The sequence below is a fragment of the Gossypium hirsutum genome, chromosome A12 (assembly GCF_007990345.1).
Source record: "Gossypium hirsutum isolate 1008001.06 chromosome A12, Gossypium_hirsutum_v2.1, whole genome shotgun sequence".
Classification (NCBI taxonomy): domain Eukaryota; kingdom Viridiplantae; phylum Streptophyta; class Magnoliopsida; order Malvales; family Malvaceae; genus Gossypium; species Gossypium hirsutum.
Genome location: NC_053435.1, coordinates 102,132,041 through 102,156,247, shown reverse-complemented (window position 1 = coordinate 102,156,247; position 24,207 = coordinate 102,132,041). Strand labels below are relative to the sequence as shown.

The following is a 24,207-nucleotide window of genomic DNA, read 5'->3' as shown; positions in this document are numbered from 1 at the left end:
AAAAATGAAAAAAATGAAAATTTTCGGTTCCATTCATTTTGGGTTTGTAAAACTTTTGCACACCCCTAATTACTAGTATGGATACTGTCCAAGCTTTGCATTGGATTAGCTTACTTGAGACCTAATTAGTATTTTTATTTCTTTTCTACATTTAAAGATTAATCTCCATTTACTAATTTAGTCTTAATTTGATTGGCACATTATTGTTACTAATATAGGAGGATATGGATTAAAGTGCACTAAAATACATTATCCTCCTATTTATGGGTTGGGAGGAAGCCATGGATAGTTCTTTGTAGTGTGTTTATGATCAGAACCTATAATGAGATTATTCAAAAAAGAAAAATTTTAATCTCCATCCATATTTTTATTTTTATTTTCTTTTTTTGGATTTAAATATTTAAGTTCAGTGATTAAATTGTTAAAATTTTTCTATTAAATTCATTGGTGTAACATATTGAAATTAACAAATAAATATTCACTTAGTAGCTATGTAACAAAAAAAAATATTATAATAGATTTGAATTTAATGGAGAATTTTAACGGTATTAACAATTTTAAGAAATTCAAGTCAAGATTTTAATCAGAATAAGATATTTAGATTAACCAAAAATATTATAAAATTAGAAAAAAACTGAATTATGTAAAAAAAATTAAAGTGCAAAAACTAAAATTAAAATTCAAGGTTGAATATTTTTTCAAACTTCAACATTGTATTAAGATAAAAAGTGAAATTTAAGATTTAACAATGGTTTTATAATCTTAATTGACATGAGCATTTGTTATCAATGTAAGAGGACATGGGTTTGAGTACGCTAAAGCGCATGATCCTCTTATTTATGGGTTGAGAGAGGCTATAAGTAGTTCTAAATATTGTATTTTAAAAGACAAATATAATTCAAATCTATAATAAGATGGTGTATTTACCACTTATTCATAGAGTCTTCAACTTAAATTGTTGCACTTTGATAATAATAGTTTAGTCTTTCTTTTTCCTTTATTCCCTTTTCCCTTTTATTTACTTGATATTCACTTATTCTTTTCTATTTCTGAAAAAAAAAATAAAGTCTCCATCCTTCTTTCTTTTATAATTATTTAATTTTATATAATTTGCATTCCTACTTTTTTTTTCCTTCCCTCTTTTTCCTTCATTCTTTTTTTTTATTGGTTAGTTTTGTTTTCCTAAATCATTTTTATTTGCTCACTTTTCTCTTTTCCACTCCTTTATTTGTTTTTTCTTTCTTTTTCCTTTTAATTACTTGATCTTCACAAATACATTTTGTTTTAGATTAATACATAGTCTGTTCCCCGAATTTATTTAAACGTATTTAGTTGGCATTTAAATTTTAAACTTAATTGATAATTAAACTTGTATTTTGTCACACCGTAATATCTCTGCACTAACAACTTTAGGTTGTTCTAATGTGTCATAGATAGTTGTTGTAATAAACGTTGATAATGACAATAAAACGACATCAAAACAATAAGAAAAGAAAAAATAAAACCCATAGATTTTACGTGGAAATCATTTCGAGAAAAAAAACATAGGCAGAGGAGAAGAAATTTACTAATGTTGAAAAATGAATAATATAATAGAAGTTTCAACTACATCTATTTAAAAGGTTAAACCCCCCAACAAATCCCTTTATTTTGCCACTATATTTTATTTCTTTAACAAGTGATGGGATTCGGGTCACACAACTCTAACAATAGTTTATCACATTATGACACGCAAAAACCTTTCATCATGACACATAGCAGATATAAAAAAAAATCTTTAAAAATATATAAATCAATTAAAAAGTATAATTCTTTTTCACATCAAGAATGAACCTAAACAAATTATTGTCTAGGTTTATTTGAATCTGGACAACCACTTGCCCAGATCCATTTTAAATGTGTTTTTTTAGTAATTTTATATATTTTAATAAAAAATCAAATTATTTATATTTTTATATATAAATTAATAAAAATAAAAAAATAACATCAAGAATGAACCTGAAAAAAATTGTATGCATTTTATATTTTTATAAATTTTAATTGTATATTTTTTTCAAAATAATAATAACGTAAAAAATTAAAATATAAAAATTATTAAAAACACATCTTAATGTGAAAAATATTATACTCTTTTTTTAATCAATTTATATATATATATTTTTAAAATTGTATTTTTATCTGTCACAGTGTCACAAAAAGAGCCCTATCACATGTCACAGTGTGATTGGCTATCCGTATCACATCAGTATAAATTTGAAGGTACCAAACTATATGAGAGTACAAGTTCAAGTATCAACTAGGTCTAAAAAAAATTAGGCATCAGCTAGGTACTTTTGGACAAATTCAGGGGACAAATTACATATTAAACCTTTTTTTTTCTTTTCTCTTTTATCTTTATTATTTCTTTTTTATTTCCTAAACTTTTTACAATAAATATTTGGTACATATAAGTAGAATTTTTTAACTTCACAAGTAAGATTAAAATTTTTCCGTATATTCTATTTACTTATTTTTAATACAACATAAGGATATGTGACAAAATTTCAATTTACTCGTAAAACACTAATGTACCGAATAATAATTTTTTATTCTTATTTCTGCATGCTTTTCTCATTTTACCTTAATTTATTTACTTTATATTTTTGTCATATTTCTTTATGCTTAATTCTTCTCTAATCTTCATTTTCATTAGTTTTCTTTTATTTGATTTCACCCTTTATTTATTCACTAAGTTTTTTTTTTCTTGTTATAATTTAAAATTTCATTTTGTGTTTATTCAATTCGTTAAACTAGTTGGGCGACTCAAGTGTGGTGCCGACGGGAGCTAGTTTGAGCTTTGAGACTTATGATGTTTTTATTTTATTAATGTAGCACTTGCATGTATATTTTTGTATTCATAAAACATGAAAAAACAATTAAATTATACGTTTTGCCATATATTGAATAAAAAACATAATATTAAAATTAGATTTATTTGCCGAAAAAAGCTTTTAAGAAAATATAAATAAAAATAATTAAGTCTTTGTATTAAATTTACATTCAATTAGGCTATTGTCGTTAATTACAATAATTAATTAATCCCATCCGTTAACGATTTCCGTCATTAAAGGCGTTGACCGTTAAAATACATTGCTGGACCAATCAGATTATGATATGTAGTAATTTTTTGGTTTAATTTAATATTTTTCCCTAAAAAAGATTAAAAAATTATAAAAAAAATCAAATATTAAAAAATATTACAAATACTAAAATTGATATAAACTTATTAAAACCATCAAAACTTATAAATATTATAAAAATATTAAAAAATCTAATAAACTATAAAAGATTATAAAATTAATAAAAATATTTAAAATTTTATAAAGACATATTAAAAATATATGAAATAATAAAAAAATATTAAAAGTATTAGAATTGATATAAGCTTATAAAAATTATAAAAAAAATCATAAAAACTGAACTAGATTTGATCAGTTGGTTGGACCGACTAGACTCAAATCAGCAAGCGTGTTGGTTCGAAGGAAATTATTAGACCGATTGACATGAGAACGGGCTGGTTGAACTGATTTTTTTTAATGTTTTTCTATTTTTTAATGTTTTATTTAATTGAACTGGGCGGATCAGTTGAACTAGCAAATCAATGACATGACCGGTTTGGCTACCAGTCTGATTTTGAAAACCTTAGTCAAAATATTTCATTATAATATATGCTAATAGTTGGATAATGAAATTTTGATTTGATAAAAAATATTTTTAAAAAATCAGTTCAACCACCTGATTCCCAAGTCAACCGGTCTAATGGCTTTCCTTAGACTGGTACCCTTGCCTATTTTGGGCTATCCAATCCAATTTAAGTTTTTATGATTTTTTTTTAATTTTTATAAGTTTATATCAATTTTATTATTTTTAAGAAGTCCAATACATTCTTTAATTTTAAATAAGTTTTATTAATTTATAATTTTTTACAATTTATTAGATTTTTTATTTTTATAATACTTATTAGTTTTTATAATTTTAATAAGTTTATATCAATTTTAATATTTTTAGCATTTTTAATATTTTAATATTTTTTCTGATTTTTTAATCATTTTATGGGAAAATATTAGATTAAACCAGAAGTTGCCACATGTTACCATTTGGTTGGTCCAATTATTTTAATGGTCAACGTGGTCAAAGATGTAAAATGTTATCAGAGGGCTTAATTGATTAATTGAATTTTTTTGCATTTTCTTAAGGGCTTTTTTAACATATAATCCTTAAAATTATATTTATTAAAAGTCAATGGCAAATCTTGGGACTAAATTGTGGGGAGTCTAGTAAAATTTTCAATTTTTTTAGGAGTTTAATGAGAACATTTTTAAAAACAATTGGGGGTCTGATTAAAATTTTAGTGAACTAGGCAAAATGGTCACCCAACTATGCATGCATTCCTGTTTTGGTCACTCAATTTTAAAAATTTTAAATTTAGGCACTAATATCTGAATTCGTTCCTGTTTTGGTCACTCGCTGTTAAATTGATAATAGAAAGTATTTTTCTAACTGTTATAATAACACATTTAGTCATCTATACTTACTTATTCTATCAATTTGATCCTAATGCTAAATAATTCAATAAATTTAACCCTTCACATTTACAAATTTTATCAATTTGATCCTCAAACTTCCTAGCAAAAACTTTCAGCTTTTAAAATAGAGGCATTCAAAATCTATTAATTATTTTATTTATGGTTGAAATTATCCAATTCGGTACATAACCCTTTTTGTTTATATTTTTAAGAAGTTAGGGTTAGAAATTAACTAAACACCATTAAAAATAGGGATAAATTCCAAAACTGTACATAAACTATATTTTAATGTGTAATTGTATACATGAACTTTGATTTTGTGCAATTTTATACATGAAATTTTGATTTGATTCAATTCTTGTAAATTATTAACACAATTATTGATATAACATCATTTTATGTTTATATATTGCATACATAAAAAATTATATTTATTCAATATAAAAATAAACTGATGTATTTATTTCTTTAAACGTGTATAATTAAATCAAAATTAAAGTTTCAAGTATACATTTAAACCACAATTAGAGTTTCACGTGTATAATTACACCAAACTAAAGTTCACGTATACAATTGCTCATTAAACAAAATTTCGTGCATAATTTTAAGATTTATCTCTTAAAAATAATAGAAAAACAAATTTTAAAATGTAATATAATATATAATAAAATTGTATAAATAGCTTAATATTTGTATAAAAATAAATTCACTCTAACTAGCATAATTTTAATTTTTAATTAATTTAGTAAATGATCTGATACTAAATCATATTATTATTGATAAGTATTGCTTATTATGGATTTAAAAATTAAAAATAAATAAAACACATAATAATCTCTTAATCAATTTATAAAATTAAAAAAAATCATTATCAATGCAACAAAATAAAATTCAATTAATTATTTCACAATTTTTTATAATTTTTTCTTGTATAATAATTGATTTAACAATTGTATTTTTCAAAGCCATATTTTTTAACTTTGAATTTAGTTTCCAATTTCAAGGACCAACTTTGAGGACTATTTCTATGTATCTTGAAGGAAAAATATCATACTATTAATAATAAGAGTAAGTCTAAAGTATTTTTTTTAAAGGTTTTTCCATTTTATGTACTGAATTGGATAATTTCAACCATAAATAAGCCAATTAATAGATGTGGAATGCCTATGTTTTAAAAGCTGAAAGCTTTGATTAAGAAGTTTCAAGATCAAATTGATACAATTTGTAAATATGAAGGGTTAAATTTATTGAATTATTTAAAATTAAGATCAAATTAATAGAATATGTAACTATTGAGGACTAAATGTGTTATTATACTCGTTAGAAAAAGGTTTTTCGTTATCAATTTAACCACGAGTGACTAAAATAGGAACAAATTCAAATATTAATGCCTAAATTGAGAATTTTTAAAGTTGAGTGACCGAAATAGGAACACAGTCTTTGTTGTGTGGCTATTTGTATAGTTTATACTAATTTTTTTGTGAGATTAATGAGAATTTTCAAAAAATTTAAGAGAGTTTAAATAAAATTTTCAAAAAAAAAAATTAAAAGGTATAATGAGAATTTTTAAAATTTTGAAGGGGACTAATTAAATTTTTCTAAAAACTTCAAGAGAGAAATGTAATTTTTTTTGAAAATTTTGGGAGTCTAATTAAAAGTTTCTAAAAAATTCAAGGGAGAAATCAAAATTTCTTAAAATTTTGGGGAGACCAAGTCCCCTTACGCCCCCAGAAGGATCCACCCCTGTAAAAAATAATCAACAACCGAGTTATAGGTGAAATAGTGAAGTAATTATAGATAAGCATTTTTTAGGCTTCGAGTTTATATATATTAATATTTTTCATGTACATTTTACCGCACATATTCAATATTTTTCAAAGTTTAAACTTGTGTTCTTTCTTAAGATTGTAATGTGTTTTTAACATTCTATCCATCACTTGTTGGTTATATACATATACATATATATATCTTTATTGTTGTTTTAGTTAAATATGTCATTATAAAAGTAGTAAAAAGATGAAAACACATTTATATCAACACTCAATTCTTAATTAAAATAAGATTTTTTAAGTAATTTGTTAACCGAATTAATGTCGAGTTTACTCGTGACACTGGAATATAACTATTTTAAAATTAAAGTTTTAAAACTCAATACGAAGATAGGAAAGTTTTTAAGAAGTTTAGAAAACAAATAATTAAGCAAGATCCACGTGATTCATGAGGCCTTCATTGCTAAACGATCCAAAACATTATGGCAGCGATGGAAGAGGATGGAGAATAAAGTGAAATACTTGTGGGAAGAAGCAATAAAGTGCAAAACTAAAATGGGGAATGGAGCTTGTGTTTCACTCACTTCCATCATCAAATGAATGAATTGCCTTCTCTTGGAATAAGAATGACTTGCATTTAAACCATGTCCATGTCGGATAAAAGTGCAAAAAGAAAAAAAGTGTAATATTTTAACAATTCCTTACTTAAGAATCACATCCAAGTATAAACGTGTGATGACCTTGGGTTATTCCAAAATTGGAGGAAAATAAATATATCGTACTTTACTGAACATGTTAGTATAAACAATGGACAGATTAGTTTCATGATTACTTTGGCTTTCTTTTTTTAGCTCTCTTTAATGTTTTGGTGGTATCTATTCTATCACAAGCTTTAGCTTTAATGTGAAGGAAGATGAATGACGAAAGATTGGCTTTTGTAAGAGCTACGAAAGCACCAGTGTTTAAAACTCTGTAGTATTTAACTCCTACTCAAACCTCTACCCAACCAAACCATAACAAGAGCCAAGTGAGAAGAGTGAAAAGAGTGTAGAAGGGGGGCGGGGAAATGCCTCCTTACATCCCTCTACACATCACTGAAGCAGTGAAAAGTGTTTGGGACAGATGGAACATCCGAGGGGCCATTTTGTTCAGTCTCTGGTTGCAGGTCCTATTGATTCTGGTGGCTCCACTCAGAAAATCTGCCAGAGGAAAATTCAATATCATCCTCATTTGGTTTGCATATTTGCTGGCTGACGCAGCCGCCAATTTTGCAGTTGGTCTCATCTCCAACAGCCAACGCAATCAAAATGACAAGGCCGGCCACAAGGCCAACCAGAAGCCCCAGGAGAACAGTGATCTGTTAGCATTTTGGGCGCCCTTCCTTCTATTACACCTCGGAGGCCCTGATACCATCACAGCTTTTGCTCTCGAAGATAATGAGCTTTGGCTAAGACACTTTCTGGGCCTTGGCTTTCAAGCAGGGGCTGTTATTTATGTCTTCATCCAGTCACTTCCCAACATAAACCTATGGGTTCCCACATTACTCATGTTTGTGGCTGGTATGATCAAGTACGGCGAGCGGACATGTGCTTTGTATAAGGCGAGCTTGGACAAATTTCGAGATTCCATGCTCAAAGATCCGGATGCTGGGCCCAACTACGCTAAACTTATGGAGGAATATGACTTCAAGAAAAAGAACAAACTCCCAACACAAATCAGTTCGACACTGGAGCCTGATAAAGAAGCCAAGGCTTCTGATATTCCACCTAAGAATGACCGCTTGAAGGACTTGGAGGTGGTGCATTATGCTTATAAATACTTCAAAACATTCAAGGGACTTGTTGTTGATCTCATCTTCAGCTTTCGTGAGCGCGACGAGAGCCGTGATTTCTTCCAAAGGAGGGAACCTGAAGATGCTCTAAGGGTAATTGAAGCTGAACTCAACTTCCTGTATGGAACTCTCTATACCAAGGTGGAAGTTCTACACTGGAAGACGAAGAAGATCTATGTTGGCTATATTTTGCGATTCCTAGCTCTGGCATGTGTTTTGGCTACTCTTGGAATCTTCTATTTCAAAGTAAACAAACATGAATTCCGTGGAGTTGATATTGGAATCACCTACACCTTGCTTCTTGGTGCCATTGCCCTGGATGTAATAGCCATCTTCATGCTCATTTTCTCAGATCGGAGTATTGCTTCTATAAAGGACCCTGAACGTCCACCCTGGTGGGCACCCATCTACGAAGCTTTCCTTGTCCTCATGAGGCCGTGGTGGAAGACTTGTACATGCAACCGTAAGTACAAGCACAAACCCGAGGACAAACCCGAGGAAAAACCCGAGGACAAACACGAACACAAACTACTTGCCACTCCCCTTGTAGTTCGAAGGTGGTCTGGATCCATCTCATCACACAACTTAATAAGGTACTGTCTGAAAAGCAATAGGAAAAGCATCCATGAATTCCCTAGTTGGTGGCAGATCATGTTTGAAAGCATACTTCGTTTCTTGAAACTCTATGAATGTTTTAATATATGTGCTACCTGCATTTGCAACGTCATTGAAGAATGTTTAAGCCCTATTAGAAAAGGTCTAGGTAAAATTTTCTGGCCCTGTTTCGAAAAAATCTTTTCCTTTTGTGCGAAAGATTTTATGGATGAGATGGTGTATGTGTCCCTCGAGCCATTCAGTCTGGACCTATGGAAGTTCATCTTTGAGGAGCTAAAAACAAAATCTGAGTTTGCAGATACTCCAGAAACCGCAAAGAGAATATCCTCAGCCAGAGGTGAATGGGCTTTGACGGATGCTTGTGAAGAAACACAACGTGGCAAGCTACTGAGGTATCTAATTGAGGTTCCGTATGATGAGAGCATTCTCTTGTGGCACATTGCCACAGATCTATGCTACTACCCTGATGATGAGAAGGATCGGAAGAATACAAATCAGCAGGATGATGGCAAGAAGAACTGTTGGAATTTATTTCACAACAAGAATCCGACAGGTGGGCAGCATGGTGACGTGGAGAATCCGACAGATGAGAAGGAGGAATTGACATATCGGCAGTTCAGTAAAACCCTGTCGGATTACATGCTGTATCTTCTAGTATTTCGGCCAACCATGATGTCTGCTGTGGCGGGTATTGGGAAAATAAGATTTCGTGACACATGTGCTGAGGCTGAAAGGTTCTTTAAGAGAGGGGATTTACATCCAAATCAGGACAAGAAAGCTTGCGAAGAATTATTGGATGTGAGGACGGATGTTGGCCCTCAGGAAGTGAAGGGAGACCGAAGTAAATCAGTGTTGTTCGATGCATGTATGCTGGCCAAAGAGCTAAATAAGATGAACAATAAGTGGAAAATAATGAGCAAAGTGTGGGTCGAACTAGTCTCATATGCGGCAAGTCATTGCCGAGCAAGTACACATGCAGCAGATGTAAGCCAAGGTGGAGAGCTTATTACCTTCTTTTGGTTGTTGATGGCTCACTTTGGTCTGGGGGAGCAGTTCCAAATCAACGAAGGACATGCAAGAGCCAAATTAATCGTGGGAAAGTAATTAAAAAAACAATTATTTTCCATTTTCATGCTTTGTTTTATCTTTTATTGTTACTGCACAAATCCTCAGCTAGAAATAAGTGTCATGTACTGTAGTTGCTTGCTTAGTCAATTACTGTGTTGTAAGCTCCCCCCTTTGCGGAGTTATGCTTATCTTAACTGCAATAAATTAAAGAGATGAGTTGGTATTAGTTCTTAGAAAATGTTCTAATATCTCAAACAGTGGTCGAGCTTCGTAGAGAAGTAGGAGGGCCATGCTCCTGATAAAATTTTAATTTAGGTTTTTTATAATTTATAAAATTTTAAATTAATAATGATAAAATTATATTTTTTAACTCCCAAAAATGATAAAAAATTTATTTAACACTTTTTAAATTATAAAGATATAGATTATTAAAATGATAAAATTATATTTTTGTTATTATAAAAATATACAATTTAATTCCGCCTGAAAAAAATTTTCGTACTCTGCCATTAATATCAAAAGACACATCTTATTCTATTATATATATATATAAATAAATTTATTGACTAAATTCGGTATCTATTTAAACATTTATAAGTTACAAACCGAATATAATCATTAATTTTTTTTAAAATAATTTCATGTACTCATATTTATTTTTATATTTAAATATTGTAACTTTTAATATTTTTTAGTAAATTTTAAAACCCAATACATGATAACTTGGCAAGTGTTAATTGACATAAATGCCTACCGAATATCACCTCTTAATTACATATAAGATAGTATTTAAAATATGTTAATTAGATAACTTTGTTTAATAATTTATTTAAATTTAAAATTAAAATCTATTCAAAAGTGATTGCATAAATTTTAAATTGGGAAAATTTCGCATTTGGTACTTGTACTTTCATGAAATGTTCAATGTAGTATTTGTACTTTGAAAATATTTAATGCGGTACCTGAACTATCAATATTTATTTTCTTTTGGTACATTTACTTTTATAAAATGTTCAATATGATATCTCTACTTTAAAAATGTCCAATGTGGTACATTAACTATCGATATATGTATTATTATGGTATATGGTTTTAACATCGTCAGTGAATTTGTAACACCCCTAACCCGTATCTGTCACTGGAATGGAGTTACGAGGCATTACCGAAAAAAAGCACAGTTCCGAACATTCTCATATTAACACAAGTCATATTCATATATAAAAAGCATATAACTAATTAAAAATTTAACATACATTATAAATTATATTGGATATACGAATCATATGTTCATCACTTTAATGATAATCAAATACCTAAATAAAAATCAAACATTTTACTTCTTAATTCTATACATGCACATGTTTAACCAAATAAAACATATCACATGGCATTTTGTCCATTAACATATGCGGCATTATCAATTTCACAAAATGATCAAATAAATTCCGTTAAACATTAAAATCTCTTTATGTATTTAACCACATTAAATTTGTACCATTTTCATACATTAATAATGAAACATATCCGCCTAGTTCACATAACATACTCTTGTCTAATGCTATAAAGTGTCAAGACCGAATTTAAACATGATAATATCACTTAATATACTAACTAAATAATATGTTTAACTATCATGTAATCAAATCAAACATATCAAAATCAATAAGCTAACTTCATAACAAAATTACAGATACATATTCAATTCATTTACTTACCTATTCGGCTATCAAAGTTAATCATTAAAATCATACTAATTTCACTATTCAATCTTAAGTTAAAAATTTACCATTTTCATTTTCGAATACAAATATATACTTGTCACTTATTAACTATCCATTTAACTAACAAAACATACCTAATAAATATTCATTACTTATCTTCATCAATCATAGCTATTTTATCAATCATTCAAACATAATCTATGCATATACATTTCCATTACAAACCGAAACAAATTGACCAATACTCATTCGAATACACACATATATATATCATCAAAATTTTATTCCATTACTAAGCCTAATTACTAAACCATCCACAAAACACAACATACTATAATAAACTCCTACCATGTTCGAACATAAGCATGTATCCTTTAATGCCAATTCACACATATTAACACCTAGATCAAACATAACAACCAAATTCACATATGCTTTTATCCATGCACAACCTTAACCAAACCAACCACATGTACATCCTAAACTATCAACCATTTTCAAGGCATATAGTACCAACCACACATACTAAACATTCATGGCATGTAACTACATAACCAATATGAACATAAACCATACTCAACATAACCGAATTCAAACATTAAAGGTTAAGCCATTTTCGCATGGCTTAGATTGTACATAACCAAAATCCGACATTTCAAAACATAATCCTTCCTATACATGCCAAAGATCTTAAAGTTCACATATAAAGATACTGAAGACAGTCGATAGTCTGATTTGCTGACGATCGCCGAGCTTGTAACTTGATCCAAAATCTATAAAACAATTACAAACATACACACACAGAGTAAGCTTTTATAGCTTAGTAAGTCATAAGCAAATAAACTATTCAATGATATGAACAATTCATTTAAAGTAAATTTAATTATACTAACATAATCATATTAGACCTAGAATCTTATGGTTTCACTTATAACATATACTTTTACAAATAAGTTTACTAAAGGCTGAATACCCATATATAAATGTTAACAAAATATCTTTCGATTTCAAAGCTAATTATCATTATGTTAACACATATACATATACTCTTGAGTCAAAATATGATATCATATACATATACATAGCAATGGCCAAATATACTTCACATAGCACACATGTCCACATTAGTAACTCATTTACCTTATCTCAAATAGGTAATAAACCAATTCATACCTGATCATTTTAGCTCATTTTGCACATTCGATCACAACCTATCATTGCCCAATGAACCATTCGGAATTGGATAGGACACTTAGATAATCACATATATCGTATAATGCCAACGTCCCAGACGTGGTCTTACATGTAATCACATATCGATGCTACTGTCCCAGACAGGGTCTTACTTGCACACATATATCGGAGTCACATATTGATGCCAACATATAAAACGTGGTCTTACTCACACACATATATCGATGCCATGGTCTTACTCGCACATCACATATTGGAATCCTATGTCATGACATATGTATCCTAGCTATTCCTAAGGTTCATACGGGGTTTTCGAACATCGTAACTCGGTCATAATGAATTCACAAACATAGTTGCCAAGCTTGTATACATTCGGCTATTCTAAATATATATTCACATATTTCATTTCAGCATATATAGCTTGCATATAATTAAAATAAACAACATCTATTTACTTATAAACTTACCTCGGACGATGAAAAACGGAACGGGATGACTAGTCGACAACTTTAGTTTTCCCCGATCCAAATCTGATTTTTTCTTTTCTTGATCTAAATTAATATAAATTAAACTTATTTAATCAAATATTCAATCAAATTCATCCAGAAACACATAAATGGGTACATTACACTTTTTCCACTGACATTTCATATTTTTTACAATTTAGTCCCTATTGCACAAAACACAAAATATGCAAAATTTCAACACACCTATGTTAGGCCAAATGTTCCTAGTGTCCATCCAAGTCCATATATTTCATTTATTTCACATTTTAGTCCCTCAATTTATTATTTTTAGAATTTAGTCCTAATTACTCAAAATTATCAAAAACTCCAATACAAAACATATCTTTCATATTTCATCATCAAATAACAAAAATCACAAGCTTTCAAAAATGGCATAACTCAAAATATTCATCAAAATCAAAAATTCAAGCATGGGTCTTGTAGATAACTTAGCAACGATCTCAAAAACGTAAAAATTATCAAAAACCGAGCTAAAACTCACCTTGAATCAAGTTGGAGGTAGCCGAACTCTAAAACCCGTTTATTTTCTTTTTCTTTTCGTTTGTATTCGGCAAGAACAATATGAACACTAAAATGGCTTTATTTTTTTTTTATGTTTTATGTTATATTATAACATATATTAACTTAATGTTTAATTTACTTATTTAACCTTAATGGTTTTATAATAAAACCATATATTATATGTCTAATGCCATCCAAACATAAAGTAAATGGCTTAATTGCAACATAAGCACTTCCTCTTATAAAAACACATTCATCTTGGCCCTTTTATAATTAACCATCAAATTTTTATTTTACGCGATGAAGTTCTTTTATTCAATCGGACACTTAAACGATAAAATTAAAACATAAAAATTTCACAGATATAAATTTACATATAATAAACACAGAAAATAATTTTAAAATATTTTTCTGACTTGGATTCGTGATCCCGAAACCACCGTTCCAATTAGGGTCTAAATCGGGCTGTTACAAAATTGTTAAGCTAACCAATGAAAAGTTGACACAATTTTTTTTTTCAAAATGATCAAGTCTACATGGATAATATAATATTATGTGAAAAACTAAATAAAAAAATATTAAATTGAATTAAATTTAAAAAAAACAAATAACTAAACATATGATTAATAAAAGGAACTAAATATTAGACTTAACATGAAAATACTTGTATTTTCGTGGATAATAAAAATGTTATTTAAAAATCAGTTCAAAATATTATTTCAAATGAAAAATTCTTTGGAGAAGATGATCATTTACTTAAATAAAAAAATGATGTTTTTGCTTAAGTTTAATATTTTTTATTAATCATATGTTTAGTTATTTGTTTTTTTAATTTAATTTTTTGTTTTATTTAGTTTTTCACATAATGTTGTATTATCTACATGGATTTGATGATTTAGAAAATAATTCTACATGTCAAATTTTTATTGGCTAGTTTAGCAATTCACTAAGGTATTAACATCAAGTACCGTAATGAAACACATATTGATAGTTTAGGTATCACATTGGACATTTTCAAAGTACATGCGCCACATTCAACATTATATGAAAGTGCAAGTACTATAATGAAACGCATATTGTTAGTTCAAGTACGAAATTGAACATTTTCAAAGTACAAGTACTACATTGGATATTTCATGAAAGTATAGGTATCAAATGTGACATTATCCCTTTTAAATTTGAGCAAAACAAATTAAGCGGGAAAAGCTGGCTAAGTGTATGAGCATGGATATAAAGGAATGGGTCTTTGTGAATGTCTCCAGGCCTGAACGTTTCGCTAGAAATAAAAGGGATTGGGATGTATGGTTCGGTATTGTTTGCTGGTGTCTATGTCGAGACGCAATAAGATGATCTTTGACTGTGAGAGGGGGTATGGGAGAGAAGCATTCGGTTATGGCATGACCAGGGATTCAAATAACGGAACGTTTTTAGAATAACGGCCGTTATATAGCGGTAGCGCCGCCGACCGAAACCGCTATTGCTGAAAATAACGGAGGGAAGCGGATTCACACCGATAACGGTGGATAGCGGCCGCAATTTAACGGATAACGGACAATTGCGGCAATAACGGGCCGCTATTCCCGTTATTTTTCGTTTCCGTAAATTAAAAAAAAATCAAGTGCTGTAGAGTGTAGATGGACATGGATGATGATTCTGGTGAATGAAATATTGAAGTGAATAGTGAAAAGTGAGAAGAAAGACTGAATAATTGTACTTCATAATAAAACAAAAGACAAGGGAATATATTCCCTCCCAACCTGCAATCAAAACAAAGTAAAGTAAAAGACTGAATCTGAAAGTCGATTAAAAAATCAAAACTCACTCACAAACTCACATTTCACAGAATCACAAGCAAACGAAAAGGCAAAATATATTTCTTCATTCTCCATATTTCGGCAAGGCAAAAAACACAGCCACAGGGCACAGGCAGCAAGCAAAGCAATAGATCAAGTAAGTAGAGAAAACTAACCGTCTAACCCAGTAAAGTACTTGCATGTCTTGAATCTGCAACATAGAGTGATTTTTTGATATTTTTATCCCTAGATCTATATTCTACACAAAAAAGGGGGTTAAAATGTTTTCAGCGATTTCCGACCACCGTGCACGGCGGCGCCGTCGCTGGTGATCGGCGGCTGCCACGGTGGCCGATGGCCGGATTCTGGGCAACGGCAGAGAAGAAAATAATTGAGAGAAAAAGGCAAAAAAATTATTTGAAGAATGGCTGAAATGAAGATTCTGAAAATTTTTCATTTAAATAGGCCTTCAAAACGACGCCGTTTTGGGCAGGCCACTCTGGCACCAAAACGACGCCGTTTCGGCCTAACCCGCGCACTTACCCGACCCGTTTCCTAGGATCTGCGTGTTTTTAACAGAAGGGTTAATTGCGCTTTTAGCCCTTCCTATTTTTTATTATTTACAATCAAGCTTATTTCTTTTTTAATTTTGTCCTATAATTTATTTCGTATTTCAATTTGGTCCACCTTGAAGCTGTGCGTTTTGAAGGATGGGGATTATTTCCCATTTGATCCATTTTTGTTATTTGTGCATTCAATTTGGTCCTTTTTCTTTTTATTTATTTCGGATTTGCCGCAAATTTATGTTTTAAGTTCGATTTAGTCCCTTTTTGTTATTTTTGCTATTTTATTATTAAATTAATTAATTTAATATTACTATTACTATTATTATTTTTCCTTTTTTATTTTATTATTTATTTACTTGTTATTATTACCATATTATTAAAATTTAATTAGTTTTGCATTATTATTTCAATTATATTTCTTTTCATATTTATTTACCTAAATATTTTAAATACATTTATTTTATTATATCATTTTATTTATCTATATAGTATATCCTTTCATATAATTTTTAATTTTAAGATTTTTATTATTGTTATTATTATTATTAATACCATCATCATCATCATCATCATGATTATTATTATTATTATTATTATTATTATTTATTACCAGTATTATTATTATTAAATTTTTTTACACAATATTTATTTATTTCTATAATATTAGGTCTTTACTTTAGCTTTAAATTTTGTTTACTTTTTTTGGTATTATATTGTTGATAATATAACTATATAAGTAATGAGTTGCTTATATTTCTAAATATAATTTTATGTTTCTTATATAAATAAAAATAAAGCATGCCACCACGTGAAGAGTTCCCGACTAAAGGATTGGAGGGTGCACCAAGTAATGATATAGGTTGGCACTTTGGAACTCTAGTGCCAAATGCGAGAGGAAGTATCGTATGTAAACTTTGTGGTAAAGTTGTGAAAGGAGGAATAACACGACTTAAAGAGCACATTGCTCATAAAACCGGCAATGTTGCACCATGCCCTAATGTTACTGGTATGTGATACTTTATTATTATTATTAAATGTTATTGTAAATTTATCAATAAAGATTATATATAATTGATAATAATATAAAGTGTGAATTATTTTTATTTTATTAACAGGTGTCATTAGAGAAAGTATGATGAATGTACTAAAAGAAAGCAACACAAAGAAAATAGACAAAAAGAGGAGAAAAGATGAATTCTTATCTCAATTAACAGAAGAGGAGGATGAGCATGAGGGATTCATTGATGAGGTTTCTGCTATAAGGCAAGCAACTCGAGAAAGTATCCAATCACAACACGAGTGGCATAGAAGGGAAGAATTCAGACGAAGTACTGGTGGTTGGGATAACATTTATGAAGAAGGGCGATCTTCTCATGGATCAGCTAGAGAACATAATAGAGAAAGAACAAGTAAATCTATTCTAGGTGAGTCTGAGTTTACCTTAAGGGGAGCTATACCTGAATTGGTTAGAAGCAAAAGTTCAAAGCAACCAAAGGTCAATGACTCTTTTTTAAAGAGTTTTCGAAGGAAGATAGGAGAAGCGGTATCTAAATTTATAATATATGAAAGACTTCCTTTTCAATTAGCAAGCTCTCCATGGTTGTATAACTTAATTCAAGTGGCAACAGAAGTTGGACAAGGTGTAAAGCTCCCAACACCTTATGAGGTTTCAGATGTGTATTTGGAGTCAGAGTATCAACGAGTTCATGATTGGGTAAATGTACTAAAGACTCATTGGAAAGAATTGGGTGCAACTCTAATGTGTGATGGTTGGACCAACAGTTTGAATCAAATGCACATCATTAATTTCCTTGTTTATTGCAGTAAAGGAACCATTTTTTGGAAATCGGTAGATGTCTCAAGTGTCCGTAGTAGAGATGCTGAATTCTACTACCGTTTGTTAGATTCAGTTGTAGAAGAAATTGGAGAAAATTACATTGTCCAAATAGTGACTGATAATGAGGCAGCAATGAAAGCTGCTGGAAAAAAGTTAATGTTGAAAAGACAACATCTATATTGGACCTCATGTGCAGCTCACTGTTTAGATTTATGCCTTGAAGATATTGGGAAAAAGCCCAGTGTAGCAAAAGTGTTAGATGAGGCAAAGAAAGTGACTTGCTTTATATACAATCACATTTGGACTGTTGATTTGATGAAGAAGTATACACAAGGGAAACAAATACTTCGACCCGCTCTTACTCGATTTGCAACTCATTTCATTCAACTTGAAGAGATAACAAGACAAAAGCAAGGTTTGAGAGAAATGTTTAATTCAAAGGTCAGTATTTTATAATTAGTTAATATAATTACTTAAATATAGTAACCTTTAGTGATTTTATTAGTTCCAAATAATTTAAATTATATTATTTTAAAATTTTTCTTATGAATATATAGGAATTTAAAGAATCAAAATGGGGAAAGCAAAAGTCAGGGCCTGCTTATGAAGCAAAAAAATTGTTTTGGGAAAAGATTTTTGGAAAAAAGCCAATGACCTCATAAAAGTTTATGAGCCCTTAGTAAGAGTATTGAGACTTGTGGATAGCGATGAAAAACCAACGATGGGCTTTATTTATGAGGCTATTGATAGGGCTAAACGAGCAATTTAACAAAATTGTCGATATTTCACAGAGTATGAAAAGATTATTGACAATAGATGGAATTTTATGCATTCCGACTTGCATTCAGCTGGTAAGATAAAATATTTCATATAATTAAGAACTATTTTTATATTTTATTATTTTAAGCTTTAGATTATTATTATTTGATGATATTCTTATAAATTATACTTAGGTTATTTTCTCAACCCTCAATTTCAATTTGGGGTGGAGCATTCTGAGAATGTATTAATAGAAACATTAGAAGGTACACGATCAGTAATTGAAAGATTAGAACCTTCTATGGATACTCAAGTCAGAATGGTTAATCAGGTTAGATTCAACTACTATTATTTGTAACTTAGTTAAATAATTTGAAATAGAATTTTTATTTTTATTTTTACTCTATCTTTTATTTATGCAGTTGTTATTATTTAGAGATAAACATGAGACATTCGGTACTCCACAAGCACAAAGAGCTTGGAAGCAAATGAATCCGGGTAAACAGTTAATTAAATTATTTAATTTAATTTATATTATTTAATTATATTGTACATTTTAAAGTTATTTTGAAATTTAAATAATATTATGCAGCTGAGTGGTGGATGATATATGGCACATGTGTTCCCGAATTACAAAAATTAGCAATTAAAGTGCTTAGTCAAACAACTTCAGCATCAAATTGCGAACGAAATTGGAGCACATTTAGTTATATTCACACCAAGGCAAGAAATAGGTTAAAGTATAAAAAACTTGAAAAACTAGTGTTTACCTATTATAATATGAGGCTTAAGATGAGGCATCAACAAAGAATGAGCACTGATGATATAAATGTTAGTTTTAATCCTATCAGCCTTGATTATATCTTTGAAGATGTTGATCCACTATCAGAATGGCTTCATGAGAAAGAGAATCCATTGTTAGATGGTGAAAATGCCGGTGTGTTGCCTGTGGATACCTCTGATGATGAAATGGATGTTGATCAATCGCAACAACAAATTTTGTCTCATTCAAGTTCTAGTTCAACTCCAAGTCAGAGTGGCGATGGACCCGATGGTGGTGGTTTAAGTCCAATTGATGAGGATGACGGATATAGTGGTGATAGAGGTGAAATTAGGTCTTCTAGTCAGTATGGAGGAGAATATGAGGGTGGTACCACTGGTGGACATTTTCGTGACAGATCAGAGTTTGATGGAAATATGTTTCCTGAACCTAGGAGAGATAGAAGTGAACCTAGAGCTCCATCAAAGGGAAAAGGCAAGAAGCATACTTCTATAGGCTCTTCATCTGGTAGTGGTAGGAGATCGAGTTCTAGTAACCTTGGGTATAGTGATTCATCTACTAGCACTCAAGGTTTTTATCCACCAGAACAACCTTCACATGGTTATCCACAACCATATGGTTATTATCCACCATTTCCTAATTATGGTGTGCCATACCAGCCTCAAATGTATCCTCCTCCACCAATGTATCACCCACCTCCACCTTTCATGTATCCTCCTCCTCAAATATATCCTCCATATCAATTGAATGAAAACCAAGGTGAAAATGTTGCTTTTTTTGGATATATTTTTGGACAAAGGCCAAGAGAATCAAGTCAAGAACGCTCCCAAAGTGAAGGTGAAGGATTTGATCTTCCTCGTCATTCCACTAATTGGTGAAAACTAAATCGTGCCACTATCATTATTTGTAAGGTATGTTTTTTTTAAAGAAATCCTTTGTTATTGTTCTTAATTTTGATGATATTAAAACATTTAAAATAATATATATCTTTAGATAAATGAATGAAGTATATTTTATGAAAAGATAATGAAGAATCGAAGCATGTTAAATTATATATGAAAGTAGAATGAGATGAGAATAAGTGGTAGGAAATAGGAATAATTAATGAGAATCTATTCATTAATTTATCTATTCCTTTTTTCCTTTTGCAGCGTATTTATATCTTCACTATCTTCAAAGCTGTCAAGAAATATTGAAGACATCTCTCATGTATGAATTCTCAATTCTTTTATTTATAAAAACTTTCAAACTTATTAAATATGATAAATGTTTAATATTTCTTTTTTTTTACTTTGTTATTAGTTAATATAACATTCTTAGAAAATTCGTAAATAAATATAAGAATAATTAATGATTATAAAAGTTGTGTTCTCATGTCATATTAATAAAGGTTCATAAGTGTTAGAAAACACTCTAAAAATCATTAAAAGTGACTTTTTATAATTATAATTATAATTACTATGTTTTACAGTAAGTTGTGCGAATTTGAAAAAAATTCACGACCGCGATACCCGCAGTGACCGCAATAGCGTCCGTTATGTCCGCGACCGCGACAAACGCGACGCGACCGAAAACGCGACCGCGACCGCAATTTAAATCCCTGGGCATGACTGCATACCCATCGAGAAACATTCGGAATCACACGGCCCGCAAGGACTGAACAATTGCTGTGGATAAGGTGGAATCCTCCCCGTTTGGGGTGGTTGAAGATAAACAGTGACGGAGGACTTATGACTGATTCGAGACTTGCCACTTGTGGTGGTGTAATGCGTGACCATGCTGTGAAATGGCTTGCTGGTTTTGCAAGGAAGGTTGGCACTTCGACAGACTCTAATGCTGAGCTTTGGGGGGCATACGATGGCCTTAATATGGCTTGGGCAGTTGGTGCGCAGCAGGTCATTCTTAAGATGGAGAGCATAGCGGCAGTTAAGCTAATTGGCTAGACGTATACGAAAGTTTTTGCAAACGCTTCAATCAGAGCAATCCAGCAAATGCTGCAGTGGTCTTGGGTGGTTCGGGTAGTGCATATATACAGAGAAGGTAATTGTGTAACTGACGCAATAACGAACGTAGTAAGATCAAGAGACTTGGCTTCATTTCTTTCAGGAGCTATCAGAGCAAGTCACTCCATTTTTTGCAGGCCGATAATGCCGGTGCAGCGTTAAATAGAAAAATTTATATATAAGCTAGTTTTCCTTTCATTTCCTTTTAAATACAATTTTGTTTTCAGTTGATACTATTTTTTGAACGAGAAACTAATTAATTCTTATAGCATATTAAAAAGTTAATAGTAAATTATTACAAGAATTTATAGTATATTAATATAAAATTTAATTTACTTGGTCTCATATTTCAAAAGTTTGGTTGAAATAATAATATCATGTATATATTATTAATTGTTGAAAAATTTGAAACGTTTGAGTGAGTGCCTAATTTTGATAATTTGTATTGAGAAAATTTTTATATTAAAAGTGTTGATAATTTATTAAATACATTATTTGAGCTATACTAATTATACGATTGATATTTCATCCATTATAGAATATCATATTATTGGGGAATTTTATATTGGTGATTGGATTGATTTGAAATTACTTAAGATAATTTTTTAGATTCTGGGCTTTAGATTGAATCCTGATTCTAGTTACTGAGTTGTCAAAAGTTCATATTTACATTGTTTGTTATTATTATAATGTACTGAACTTATTTTATTATTGTTTAAGCTAGGGAATTGATATAGATCTTTGTATGTAAGCAAGTCTAAAAGCAAAGTGAAAGACTTGCATAGGTGAATGTATTAAGAGAGTTAATCACTTAATTTGTTCTTGTGAGAATATTATTGTATGAGTACAATTTAATAGTACAATTTAATATTATTTCATCAATTTTTTTTTTTGAGGATAAAGCAAATTCCATTAAAACAAGAGAGAAAGATCACAAACCAATGTAGAAGGTGCACTCTAATCCCAAGCCAATAGGCTTATTCAATACTCCCAGTCCCATGATCCTCTTCTACAGTGGTGTCCAAAGTAGCATCCAATTGCAAAATATTCAAAAGGCGATCAGGTATAAGACTAAAAGAAAAATGGGTTGCAAAAGATAAAGCCACCCTAACAAGATTGTGAGTTGCCTTATTTGTCCTCCGTCGAGTCCATTGGAAGGGCTAATGATGAAACTGAGATTTCTAACATTAAACAATCTTGTAAGATCAAACCAAACTTGGAAGAATATGATGTACGCGGATTCAATGCATTAACTACTTTCAAATAATCAAACTCTAGAATTATATAATCTTTCTGAGGTGATTTGAGCCAGGACAAAGCTTCCTAAATAGACATAGTTACTATAACGTGGGACTTGACTAAACACTATTATTTTTATATTTGTTTTTATTCATATTTAACATATATGTTATTGTAAAGGATGACTAGTCGAGGTAGAGGAAAAGGTAAATTTCAAGGGATTCATGATGAATTTTTGGAAGCAAATCTATATCTAAAGAGAATTTTAAAGAGAGAGCTCTTGTTAATGAAAATGAAATTCAATAACCAAATTATACATGTGAAATTGAAGAAGATGAATATAACTTATACAACGGCACAACTGAAATCAACGCTCTCAACATAGGTATTGCTCTGTAATATAACTTTTTTTTTCTATGGTCATTGCTTTTTTGGGGGGGGGGGTAATGCTCATTTTTCCTTTGATAATATTGATTTTTCTTGCTAAGTAAAAAATATTGAGATGTGAATTTTCATGTCTGTCGCGAGAACTATTTTACTTAAATATGCTAGAAAAATTATATTATCATTGGCTTGGTTTCGGTGGGTTTTAAGATTTAAAGGAAGCTTAAGTGAAAAATAGGTTTAGGGTTTAATTCATGGTCTATCTATTGGTTTAGATCTTGGAACTATGCTTTTGATTCTTATAAAATTTTGGGTTGGAATGTTTAGTGAAAATTATTTTTTTATGTGCATGTTAATTTATGTCATTCGTGATATTTTAGTGTTTCTTGTAATAATAGTCTGACACATATATTAATTTATGTCTTAGATAAAAAAAAAAGAAAAAAAAAGAAGCATATTGGTGGACTTGAGCGGATTTGCAGTTTTTTGATACTCCTTTCCTTAGAGTTTGGAGTATGTTAGATTTAGATTAGTCAAAAGGTTTTTACAGTAGGTTGGATGTAACTAATTAGTTAAATCGGATGCTTCTTTATGTAATGGAGCATTACTTTTTGCTCCCTTATGCGCCCTTTACTTGTATTGGTGAAAGTCTTTTTAATGAAATTTTATCATATTTAAAAAAAAAAACATAATGATAAATTATTAATTTTAAACATTAACCTTTTAAAAAAGAATTAAATAATTTTTTAATAGAAATAATGGCAAAAACATAATTTTTTAACATTGTTAGTATGACAACTCGCGTAATAGTCCATGTTCACGTCATGCTAACATAACATCATTTGTCTTATATGCCATATCAATAAATAATTCAAAAATTATAAAAATAAAAACAAATATATATATATACACACATGTGGATTATCATGTAGATTGTTATGTTTAAAATTTTATCATTTTAATTAGTATTCTCGTTAAAAAAATTATTTTAACTTTTTTTTTGCTAAAAGTTGATAATCAGAATTGGCTCATTTTAAAAAATTGTCCTCATCTC

General features: G+C 29.9%; 3 protein-coding genes across 3 annotated transcripts; all 3 read left to right on the top strand.

The window, feature by feature from the left end:
• Positions 1-7,326: 7,326 nt before the first annotated feature.
• On the top strand, positions 7,327-10,074 carry LOC107946784 (uncharacterized). Its single transcript, XM_016881244.2, has one exon. It carries the CDS (start codon positions 7,401-7,403, stop codon positions 9,882-9,884), a length of 2,484 nt encoding a protein of 827 aa, XP_016736733.2. The 5' UTR covers positions 7,327-7,400; the 3' UTR covers positions 9,885-10,074.
• Positions 10,075-15,602: 5,528 nt separating this feature from the next.
• Positions 15,603-18,742, top strand: LOC107914607 (uncharacterized). The gene is made up of 4 exons (XM_041083359.1): positions 15,603-15,741; positions 16,948-17,156; positions 17,266-18,428; positions 18,545-18,742. Exons 2-4 carry the CDS (start codon positions 16,949-16,951, stop codon positions 18,647-18,649), a joined length of 1,476 nt encoding a protein of 491 aa, XP_040939293.1. The 5' UTR covers positions 15,603-15,741; position 16,948; the 3' UTR covers positions 18,650-18,742.
• Positions 18,743-18,760: 18 nt separating this feature from the next.
• On the top strand, positions 18,761-20,807 carry LOC107947635 (uncharacterized). Its single transcript, XM_041083358.1, has 5 exons — positions 18,761-18,838; positions 18,941-19,077; positions 19,169-19,244; positions 19,339-20,438; positions 20,679-20,807. The coding sequence occupies exons 1-4, from the start codon at positions 18,814-18,816 to the stop codon at positions 20,403-20,405; spliced, it is 1,305 nt and encodes a 434-aa protein (XP_040939292.1). The 5' UTR covers positions 18,761-18,813; the 3' UTR covers positions 20,406-20,438; positions 20,679-20,807.
• The last annotated feature ends 3,400 nt before the right edge of the window (positions 20,808-24,207 follow it).